Raw genomic sequence first — 11996 nt, 5'->3', positions numbered from 1 at the left:
CGGAGGCAGCTGGGGAGAATCACATCTTTTCCAACCTCAATGATTTTCTGTTTCTATGCCCACTGTGCTCCTCAAGCTGTCCGGGGTGACACCAGGGTCTTTTCTTATCCAGCTCGCCAAACACTTCATGCTGTGATAGATTTAGGCAAATGTAATCGAATGCAAATCCTGTACTTGTACTTCTGACATCAAGCTGCTTAAAATAATCACGAGCTTCAGGAAACCAAACAGAATCTGGCAGCTCAAAGTTGTCTTTTAACTTGAATAAAATGAGAGGAGGCCTTGGTTCAGAATGGCTTGTAGGGTGCTTCTAGGGGATGAAGTGGCTTTTGTTTCATGGCAAATTTTGTCCCCGTTGCACGGACGTATGGGGTGTGGACAGCCGTGAGGAGCAGTGGAGGCTACAGCGACGCACAGAGTCGCTGGGAACAGGCAAATCTGTCCTGTCCTTTAGGAAACTGTCCAATTTAATTCATTTTATTATAGACCAGCAGTAAAACTCTGCATCTGACCAACAGAAATGCTGACTGAACGTCTACTGAACATATGTTCAGTGCATATTGAATATGACACCATTGGTACGGCACTCCTTGCTCCCCCCAAAAAAAGCCTTAATGAAGAAATGTTTAAAAGCTAATATTTGGTCTCAGTTTGGTTTAAGAATAAATAAGATCTATAGTTTTCTGATCTGGAAGGACTGTTTCATAAGGCTGTGCTGCCTTGGGAGCAAATGGTGTATCATTGTGTGGTTTGGATCTTCATGTTCAGGTTACCTATCATTTTGGACACCTTCTGCCCTTCAAGCTCGTGTTTCATTCGGATGGCTCCATTTTGGGTGCTGCTGTTTCCTTGCCAGGCTGGCACCGACCCATTGTGGTCCCTACGGTTTTTGTGTCTGTGTGAGCACACAGTGCTAGAAAAGGATTAGTGACAATACCAGAGCTCTGGTGCATTTTACAGGTTGTCTCACCTTGTGTAACAAACCTGTATGTTTACTGTTCAAAAAGAGTGATGGTAAAATTCTGCTGAAAGCAGGTGTTTGGATGAATCTATGAAATTGTCTTGAGAAGATCCTTTTCTTTTTTTTCCCTTTTTTTTTAGTTGATCTAGCTACACTTGAGCCAAGGACAGTTTCTGAGACTAACGCAGAGATGTCAGTGGTGGTGTCTGTGTGATCCAGCCACCTTTCATTGGAAAGCAGGATTTGCAGGATGGATTTATTTCCAAGGGTGTTTTTGCTTTTGTAACACAAAGAAGTCTTAAATTACATAAAGACTTATATATGGAGAAGGCTGTAGCCATGATATCCTGCTCTTGAAACCGCACTGCAATGTAACATCTCCTCTGGGAAATGCAGAGGTAGCCTGATAGCTGAGGTCGATGCCATCAGCTCAGAAAGCCCTGCATTTCTAAGTAGACCTGCAAGCATGAATCTTCACTCTGCTCACTAGTCTCTCATTTGATTTTCCCCAGGAGCTCTGACTCTGAAGAAGCATTTGAGACCCCGGAGTCCACCACACCGGTAAAGGCACCACCTTCACCTCCGCAGCCACCCCCCGAAGCGGCAGCGGCAGCAGCAGTTGTAGCAGATATAGCAGAACAAGAAATAAAACCCCAGGTGCCCTTGGAAGACACAGGTAACAAGCATGCAATGAGTGGGACAGGTTACCGAGGAAGGTGAAGCTGCAGGGAGGTGTTTGTGTAAGCACAGGCAAGGAACTGATGCTAATACAATGTTTTCTGGAAGGTTAGTTAGTGTATGCTGGGCATCATCCATGCTGGGAGGAGAACCCCTGTCTCCTCCTGGAATAAAGTATTAGAGAATCTGTCCATAATAAAAAGAAGAAGAGCTTTCTAGAAAAACCTTTCTTCCTTTTGAATCAAACTTTGTTCCCTCTTCTCAGATTTGCAGGATCTTGACAGAGTTGGATGAGTAGAGAAAGGAGGTATGAGATACAGGTGTAGGTGCCTGGGTGAGCATCGTTAACTGTGACAATTAACAAAATGATATTTTTTAATGTATTGTTACCTGAAACAGGTGGTGAACAAAAAGCCCATTAGAACAATAGAAATATTTATGTTAGCTTTATAGGAGGAACATGGGAGTATGTGTGAAAGTGTGTATAATATTAGTATAAGTATGTATAAAAATTAGTACATACCAGGAAAATAACCTTTAAAGGGGGAATGTTGTGTTTAAAAAAACCAAAGAAATCCCTTCCCCCAGAAAAGTGTTCTTTGTTCTCCAAATTGAGAAATTGAATATGAGGGAGTAGAAAGCATTCTATTAGCCAAAAATAGCTTTGTTTGGGCTGTCAGATGACAGCTCAACAGTTTAAGACCGAATTCCCCATTAGGCTGACTTTTTTCCCATCTGAAAGTCAAGTCATCTTGGTCACCTGGCTAAATTGTGTAGAGGTGATTTTACTCTAAGCCGACTAAAGTTTGCTTGTATTTCATCTGGAAAGATATACAGCGTTGCCAGGCAGTGTTTTAGAGCTTCCATTTCCACTGTAGGAGCAGGGGCGTTGAGCAGTGGGCAAAGGCCATGTCCATGGCTGGCGTGTGTGCTATAGAGGCTGCCAAGCTTTGATTTAAACCTTTGGGAAAGTGACAGATGAGTCTTGCAAATGTCTCAGGCCACCTAACGCATTTCTGGGACTTATGCATTAAGGAATGCTCTTTAAGATCATGATTTGTGATACGAGTTTATAAGAAGCTAGAAGGATGTTCAACAAACTGATTCCACAAAATAAAAATTAAATACTGAGACATCCTGACACTTTTTCTTTTCTGCTGTTAGAGTTCCCTCTTCTTTATAGAAAACATTACTCATTCTCCATCTTTGCTTTTTGTAGTCTTTTGTAATCTAGTGATTACAAAGTAAGTGCGGAGAGAACAAAAGAACGCATATGCTAAACAGGATTGGAGTGTGGCTTTAATTACTGCAGTAGATTATCTTCAAACCCTTGATTACACATGTGCTTCCCTGGCACATGTGATTCTTGTCTCCCTGCATCCCAGATCTTCCCCTCCTTTCTTTCCGATATTTCTGAAGAAAGGTAAGAAACTGAATATACCTATTCATAGCTGGAGTGAACAATATCGAAGGCCATTGCATGGCAGAGATGAAAACCTTTCTTTTGCAAATAAGATTTGTCTATGGGAGGCAAGTTACCACAAACTACCAGAGCTGTGTTCAGCATTCCAAAATTATGCAAAATCCAGTTACACGACAGGGTAGTTTTCTGTGAGGGAAGGAAGATGTGTAATGCAGAAAAAATTCAAATGTAGGAAGGCAACACAAAGCATTCATTTGTTTCTGAGATCTTTAGAAGAAATTAATAATACTAAGACTATAGTTTAGGTGTTTCCATGCTTCTTCAGAAATGCGAACAGTTCAACATTTTGTACTTTATAAACCGCTTGAGTAACAAGCGGTATCTTGTCGTTTATCTCATGGGGACTGCACATAAAGAGGATGAGTCCCTCACTTGGGTGTAAGGGACACCCACTGTTCCTCGTTGGTACCATACAGCTAAATAAATAGGTTTCCATAAAAGAGGGGTAAGGAATATGGGCAACCGGAGAGCCTGGCACGCGTACAGGGAGAGGCAGCGACGTCCAGCTGGGTTTCTGGTTCACCAGCTGCGTGGCTTTGTCTTCTGCATGAGGTTGATGATGGAGCGTGTGTTTGCATGGAAGGAGGAAGCATGATAAGTGTTTAAAGGATTATTTCATCTATATCTGACAATAATTACTTCTGCAGATGGCTGCAGTTGTGCTGCATGATATCATTAGCGCAACAGCTGGACCCCGCTGCTGGAAAGCCAAGTTTTAATTAGGTTGACTTCAACGCTAGCTTAATAAATATGATGAAAGTGAAATATAGCTAGACTCATCCTGGGTTTGTGCCAGCTCCTGGTGGGCTAAAACCTGCTGCATGGCTCCAGTCCATCAGCAGCAGAGCAGAAGAGGGGAGTCAGTCTACGGGCACATCTGGAGGGGAAGGGGAGTAACACAGCATGTGTGGAAACTGCCCCCAAACCCCAGAAAGTGTCACTAGTGTGCCCTTCCATTCCTCCCTAAATACTGTATTGTGGTTATACTCTTCAGGCAAATGACTTTGAGTGTGCCTTTTTTTTTTTTTTTTTAATTTATTATTTTGACATAATTTAAAATTATTGTATTATTGTTACCTGTTTCATCAGCTTTTCATAGCAGTGTCCTCTTGTCCCTTGTTCCAGCCATCTGAGCACCGGAAAGCGTCCCAGTCCCTTTCTCCCAAATACTGCCTGTTTCTGGCCAGGAATTCCTGCCTAGGCAAGGCGACATTGTTCTTCAGTGTTTTTTTTTTTTCTTTTGAAGCCTAACCAATTGAAAATAAACTTCATATCCAAAGTTTTCTCTCAGAATAAATGATGAAAATATTTTTACAATATTTTTTAATATAGCATTACTAATTGATTTCATAACTTCAAAGGCTTCTCATAACAAGCAGGAACTTGAGATAAACTGTTTCGGAATTTCTAGTATTAGGTAATTCCAATTCCTCTATCCTATGGGCAAAGTGTACTTGTCTCCTGAGTTACTTCATTATGATGGAGTGTGTGAGTGCATGCTGTATGCATTTTCCAAGGGTTTCTCTTTGGTTTTCTCTAGAAAACAGAATTAGAAACCATATTTGGTTTATTAGATCTGGTCAAATTTTGTTTCTAAGCCTTTCAAAATAGTGTTTCATTTGGTTTCCAGCTCAGCAGTGTTAAGGCCTTCTGTTTTCAACCTGTTGGATTTCCCCCTGTTTTAGAGATACGTCAGCATAGAACCAAATGCTCAACCTGTGCAGAGCACAGCTCCCCCTCCAGAAGAATTTGTTGTAATTGAAAGGGAAAAATACCTAGAAGTACTTTATATATTCTAATGTAGTGTATTTTCATTATTCATAAAGAAACAGTTCAGGTTTAAATTCAATAAGCTCAAAGCTGGTGCAGATATTTCATTTTCTCCTTTAAAATATCTTTAAAACAAACCTTAAGTTGTGAATGCCTCCTATCTTTACATATCCAGTATAAAGCAGCGGTAGCTATTTAATTAAAATTTGATATCCTCATCAGTGGACAGTTCAGAGCACATGTGTGGGATTTGTCCCTGTTCAGCTCATTTATGGATCTTTATTTAAAGAAGGCTGAGTTAAGCGAGGTGTATGTCTACCTCGCTGTCCTTGTGGGACATTGAAGCTTTACCGGCATCTGAAGTGCCATCAGAATCTTGGTATTTTGTAATGTGCAAAATTTATAGTTGAGTAGAAACGCTTTTTGATTTTTTTTTAAATTTCTTTTTGTTGATACTAACAACAGAAATTTGTTTTGCTTATTAATGTAAACAGTCTTATATTTTTCTGGCAGCTTTTGCTTCTGCTGTAATAGGTGACAGGTGAAATTGCGAGCATTGATTGATTTCTCATTGAGAGGTCTCATCACCTGGATACAAGAAGTCTGGGGTTTGTTGTTGTTGCTTTTGGGATTGTTTTTGTTTTTCATACCTGGTCCAGGCAAAAATTGTCTGAAATCAGATAAATTCCCTGGTGGAAAAAGCAGAACTTGGATTTCTTTTTAATGAGTGACATGGGAAGATTCTTTGAGGGACTGCCTGTGTTTTATGGCAGCGTAAGTTTCCCTGCTATCGCTCATGTTCTTGGAATGGTTTATAAAACTTAATATCCACCTGTGGGCAGCGCTTACCAGTGTAATTTGTGGGTGACTGTCGATGGCAATAAAAGGCACAAACCTTATTTAAAACCTTGTGCTGGCCTCTCTGGAGGGCAAGGGGAAGATTCTTTGAGGGACTGCCTGTGTTTTATGGCAGCGTAAGTTTCCCTGCTATCGCTCATGTTCTTGGAATGGTTTATAAAACTTAATATCCACCTGTGGGCAGCGCTTACCAGTGTAATTTGTGGGTGACTGTCGATGGCAATAAAAGGCACAAACCTTATTTAAAACCTTGTGCTGGCCTCTCTGGAGGGCAAGTCCTGCCTTAATTTTTGTGGCTTGTGTTGGAGTGTGTTCCTTTGCGATGCACTTGCATTTGAATAGAATACTGTAATTAGTAATACTGATTTGCTTAATTCCACGCTGTAAAAGGACAAATGGCACTGCTCTGGATATGCTGTTAATGTCAGGAAAGCATGGTCTTCATATCACTTTGTAGTTGTAAAGCCGTGCTGGTTTGCAATAGGGAGCACCGTTCCTCTCTTCTCCTCTGGCCTTTCTGCAGTCACTGGTACTAAGCCAGTTCTGTTGCAGTGCCAGGAGAGCTGAACAGCAGCATTTCAGTTCTACCAAAAGCCATGTTTTCTGAGACAGTTTCACATATTGTTTCATAAAGAGGCAATAAAAATATCACAGTAGCAAGTCAAGTGACACTCTGCAGAAATCTATACTCCAAGTAAAGTTGTTATTAGGAGGAAGTTGTGAAATAAGCAATTAAAGGAGATTAAAGCTCTGCACTAAGTGAAGCACACCAGTTTTGGATGCTGCTTTGCTCTGAGTAGCTGGAAAGCCTCATACACACGCTCTTTGCTGCTGTGATGCATCCCTACCCTCAGCTCTACCACGCCTGTCATTTACAATCCAACTCCTGCGGGGCATTGAGTTTATTTTTTAATTTTTTTTTTTTAATGCATGTTTGTACTGACTTTGAACAAGGGGCCTCAATGCTGTAGAGGTCTTTGGGGCTCTCTGGAATGAAAACAACACAGAATCGCGGAAGTTTTCTTGCTCAGATTCTCCTTTTATTTCACGCTGGCCTACATTTGTACTCTGCTGACATATTAGAGCTATCGGAGCGTTTATTGTAATGTATTCCATTCCCGTGTCAGTGTAAAATGTACAGATCAGTCTAATGCTGGAGTTTTATGGCACCCTCTGAGTCCCCTTAGCAGAAGTCCCATCGGTGTCAGAAGGTGATGTGTGTGTGAAGTGAGCCCCAGCTCAGCTGGCGAATCCAGACTAATTAATGACCTCTCAGCCAGGCTGAAACCAAGCCCAACCCAGCGGAGATTAAGGAGAAAAATGAACTGCCCTGAAGTGCTGCCACATTATTAGCATGCATTTAGCAGAAAAGCGCATTAAAATACCATTTTTAATTGATGTAACTCAGTAAACTTCCACAGTCTTAAAAGAGAAACTGTGTAGCTGTCGTTCCTTTGACAATCTCTGGAAATACATGGTGGCACTCCAAGGTATTGCTTTGGGAAATGTGTCCCATTTCCTTAAATCCTTTCTGTCCTCTACATCCATAAATGATAGTTCTTGTAATCTCTGTGCAGACATGTAATTTACTCTGAAACAAAGGAAAAAATTTTTTTTTCTGTTCTTAATCCATTCATAACTCCTGACTAAAAGTAATTATTGTTTCTCTATATTGCTTTCATGAACAACGTTAATGAATGTAGCTGGGCAAAATGGGAATTACTTTGCAAAACATGTCAGGATTGGAATGAAAAAGATGTGGAGAAATTTCTCTGAAGTCATTTAAGGATGAGAAGAGCATTCATTTTTGCATGACTGTTTTTCTTTATAATCGCGTAATTTAAAAAATTGACAATATGAAGAATGCTGTGTTGCTTCAATAAGAAGCACTGGGGTGTTTTGCTCCAGCACGTACCAGTGAGAGCTCTGAGCAGCTGGCTTACCCCAGCTTGAACTGTCAGCTGGAGAGAAATTTCCCAGGTCCCCAGTGCCCTGACTAGGACATGCACACATAGGCAAAGGTGACTGTGTTACATTCAGATAGGGAGCAATACAATGACAGCAGGAAAAAAACGTATTCAGAATTTGTAAAACATTTTAGGAATGAACTTTTCAGAACTGGAAGGCAGAAAGGACCATCATCTTAATCCTTTCCTACGTACATATTTTCTGTATTTTTTATATGCACTGTGTATTTTTCTACTTTGTCCAATATAGTTGTTATATCCCAAGTCAAGAGACTTCTAGAGAACTTTTAAGGGTTCAATTCAATAAGCAAATTTTTACAATGAAAAGCTGCTCAGTTGAACAGTTTTGGTGTATAATTCTCTCTATAAAATTTTTTTTTCATCCATGAGGTAAAACTACACTTTGAGAAATCTATTTTAAATAATCTCTAGGGAGCTCCTAGCAGTTTTTTTTAAGGAAGATTTTCAACTGAGAATATTTGTACAGTACTCTAATTGGCTAATTTGCTTTCCTTTACCATAATTTATTTAATATGAAATTCTCAGTGATTCATGACTCATTATAAACGTGGAATTACAAGGTCAAAGTGGAGTGTATTGACTGCTTGGGGCAGAGCGAGGAGCAGCATTGATGGGTTGTGGAGAGGAAGCCATGTTCCTCTGGGAAGCTGGTAAAAATAGCACATGGGAAACAAAACTTAAGATCAACATGTAATTGCTGAAGCACCAGTCAATTTACGGGGAATTTACTACATTAGAGCTCTGACACAGTTCTGTGAACTCATTTTGTAGTAGTAAAAAGTGCTCGATGTTCAGATTTTCTGGTATTTGGCATTTTTAGTACGTTATCATAAAATCCATCTCTTTAACTAAGTGATAATTACTTTAGAAGAGATACTCTAGAGGCTTTTGGAAGTATATAATTTTGTGTTTGTATGAAACTTGCCTTAAATCCTTTTCTGGGGAGAATAGAACTAATTTTTTCCCCTAATTTAGTTGATATGTGAGAAAATCTGCTTTGGTTGGTATGTCCTTTAGTCACTGCCTAGGTATGTTTTTAACCCTTTAATTTTTTACTTGTAGTAATATTAGACTATAGTAAAATTTATTAAGCTTCAGTTTTAAAGAAGTGTTTAAAATTCACTGAGTTTTCTTTTTTTTCCCACAGTTTTATGTTCAGAAGCTGTACCTGTAACGGATGTATCACACAGTGAAGCAGCTGAAGAAAGCCCTTTCCGTCCCCCTTCCCATTCTTTTTCCACCGTCTTCGATGAGGACAAGCCAATAGCCAGCAGTGGAACTTACAACTTGGACTTTGATAACATTGAGTTGGTTGATTCTCTCCATGCCTTAGGACCGAGCTCTCCAGAATCGAAGAATCGTGATCCCAAAGCGAATGTTCGAAGAAAATCTACTGATTCACTCCCAGTTTCCAAATCTACGTTGTCTCGATCTCTTAGCTTGCAAGCTAGTGATTTTGATGGAGCATCTTACCTTGGCAACAGCGAGACATTAACACCGGCAGCAGATGCGTACAGTACTGGTTCAAGTAGTGCTTCTAGTACCCTTAAGAGAACAAAGAAGACCAGACCAGCTTCCTTAAAAAAGAAGCAGCCTGCAAAAAAATCTCTTGATGCTCCACCGGTGAAGGAAACACCGCAAGAACCATCTGACCTTGGCCAAGCAGCTTGTGCCTCAGGTGAGGATAAAACAGTATCTGAAGCAAAGGCTGACTCAGTAAAGCCCGAACATACTGAACCTTCTAAAATCTCTGCTGAGAAACAGGAGGCCCCACCTGTGCCTGAAGGATCCTACCCTTTGGATCCAGACAGTTTTGAAGGGATTAGTGCGTTTAGCACGGGAGGCGGCAAAGTACAAAACTCTCCCCCTGCCAATAAGAAAACGCTACCTCTTACAACGGCACCGGAGGCTGTGGAGGTGACTCCGCCTGACACTGGAGGACAAGAAGATCCTCCAGTCAAAGGCATTGCCGTGAGGCTGGAGTTTGATTATTCTGAAGAAAAAGGGGTGAGTGAAGACCAGCAGGAGAGCACTCCTCCTCCCAAAAAAGCAGGTAAAAAGCCTGGTGCTAAAATGCCACTACGGAGGCCAAAGACTAAAAAGTCAGTGGAGAAGATTGACAATGCTCCAACCACTCCGACCAAGTCACCCATTGATCCAAATGAAATCCCTATCACAAAAGGCTCTTACACTTTTGATATTGACAAGTGGGATGATCCCAATTTTAACCCCTTCTCATCTAGTACAAAAATGCAAGAATCGCCCAAACTGCCTCAACAAACGTACAGTTTTGAGCCGGACATGTGTGAGGACTCTATTGACCCTTTCAAGTCTTCTTCTAAGATAGCCAACTCACCCTCTAAATCTCCAGCTTCCTTTGAGATACCAGCCAGTGCCAATGAAACAAACGGAACTGAAGGAGACAACTTGAATAAACCTGCAAAAAAGAAGAAGACGCCACTAAAGACGTAAGTTAAAGGGCACAGCTGTTTCTAGATTAGAAGCAGCACATTCCCACCCCTTAGCTCGATTACAACTGGTTTAGATTTGAATAGAGGAAGGAAGATGCCATTGAGCATTGGTAGCCACACAACTGGACTCATGCCAGGGATCTGTATGTGCTCTCCCTCAACCTGCTTCCTCAATAGCTTGCTATTTCCAGACCAAAGGGGAGAACCAGGGCTACATCAAGCCAGATTAGACCACTGGTCTGGCAATTGGATTTTTGAAGTCTTGGGGCTCCGTGTAACTTTGAATCTGACTAAGTCCAAATTTTATCAAATTTGTGCCAAATTTTCTGTGATGTCATCATGGGAATTTGCTGCTGTTTAAGGGAATCAAAATATTCACAGCAGTAAAGACTATTTTATGAATTATAGGTTTTGAGCATGGGATGTGAAACAGTAAGGCTATGACAAATCTACTATTGCACACAGCAGGAGGATGGTTTTATCCAATGACTTAGTGGTATTTAAAAGAAAATAACCTGAAACAGAAGAGTGCAGTATTGAAATATATATTTTTTAAATACAGTAATAAAAGTGTAAAAAGTTTCCTTTCTGTGAAAGAGCTTACAATTCTGCAGAAGCATTTAAATCTAGACTGCTACACGTTAGGGAAATATCCAGCTTTTAGACACAGCTGACAAATTGCAGGATAAATTTTCTAGCTTTTTGTATTTAGATATTTGTTTAAAAACCTCAATGTCTAGTTGCATTGATTCCATGTTTAACTTGCTGGCATTCACATTACCTTATCTGTTCAGACACGGTTATTTTCAGTTGGTAATCAGCAAGTTTATATCCCTTTTATCTGAAATTGATATCCTGTGTGCATCTATATGAAAGTACCTCAGTGCAAATCCCATTATGGTTTAAATGTTTCAGCTAGCTAAGGAAACTGTTACTAATAAATTTTAAAAACCTGGCAATTTGAAGATGACATGGTTAATGTAAAACAGTACAAAAGATGACCTCCCTTACAGAGCGAGATGGAGATTATTCAGTTTTTTCTGAATTACCCTGTTGCCCTCTTGGCTTCTAATTTACATCCCTTGCCAGATTTGAGGAAGCTTGTGCCATTTTTTTCGGACTAATGGAAAGTATAGACCATTGTGTAGTTGAGTTGTTTTTTGAAGAAGGAGCCTGTTTTTTTCTGATGTTGCTTCTTTTTGAGCTATGCCTGAAATTTAGTGGTAATTAAGGTGGGCATTAAGACGCATGCTAAACTGACACATTTTCCAAGCCTGCAGTCCAAACTGGCTTGGTCCAAACCAATAAAACTTTTAAAAGTCCGATGGCAAGAGAGGAATGATTTGAATCTTATTGGGGAAGTGCAGAAGGAGAGAGGGGAACTTTATTATCACCAGATCCTTCAGTCTAGTATTTGCAGCCAGCCAGAGCCTCCCTGTGTCTTCCAGTGGCCGCAGTGGAGTTGACAGACCCTCCAGTATAAACCTCTGGGGTCCACCCATCTGCTGTGAATATTAGAATGAATTCCAAAGTTGTGCATTTATGGGCAATATGAGTTTGCAAAGAGTTTGCTAAACCACACTCATCCTTGGGAAAATCCATCGTGGGAAGGCCCTGTCCTACACTCACAAAGTTCACTGCTGGTCTTCATCATGATGGAAGAAGTGAAGCTACCCTGGAGTGGGACTTACAGGTTCTTAGGTTAGGAGGTTTGCAGGAATTCCCAGCCCTTGCTTGGGACTACCTTTACCGCGTTGTAGTGCAGCCTGCAGCCATAATTCTTTCTA

General features: G+C 40.6%; 1 protein-coding gene across 1 annotated transcript in view; it reads left to right on the top strand.

The window, feature by feature from the left end:
• Window positions 1-1473: 1473 nt before the first annotated feature.
• The window catches only part of TACC2 (transforming, acidic coiled-coil containing protein 2), a gene marked incomplete at both ends in the record, with an annotated part of 35321 nt that continues 24798 nt past the window's right edge, over window positions 1474-11996 (top strand). The window contains 2 exons of the mRNA XM_010075713.1: window positions 1474-1637; window positions 8886-10206. Of these exons, the coding sequence (XP_010074015.1) occupies window positions 1474-1637; window positions 8886-10206 (1485 nt within the window). The remainder of the gene's footprint in view (window positions 1638-8885; window positions 10207-11996) is intronic.

The sequence above is a fragment of the Pterocles gutturalis genome, unplaced genomic scaffold, assembly GCF_000699245.1.
Source record: "Pterocles gutturalis isolate BGI_N339 unplaced genomic scaffold, ASM69924v1 scaffold46907, whole genome shotgun sequence".
In the NCBI taxonomy this organism is placed as follows: Eukaryota; Metazoa; Chordata; class Aves; order Pterocliformes; family Pteroclidae; genus Pterocles; species Pterocles gutturalis.
Note: the sequence above shows the minus strand (reverse complement) of the source record. Positions and strands in the feature narration are given on the sequence as shown.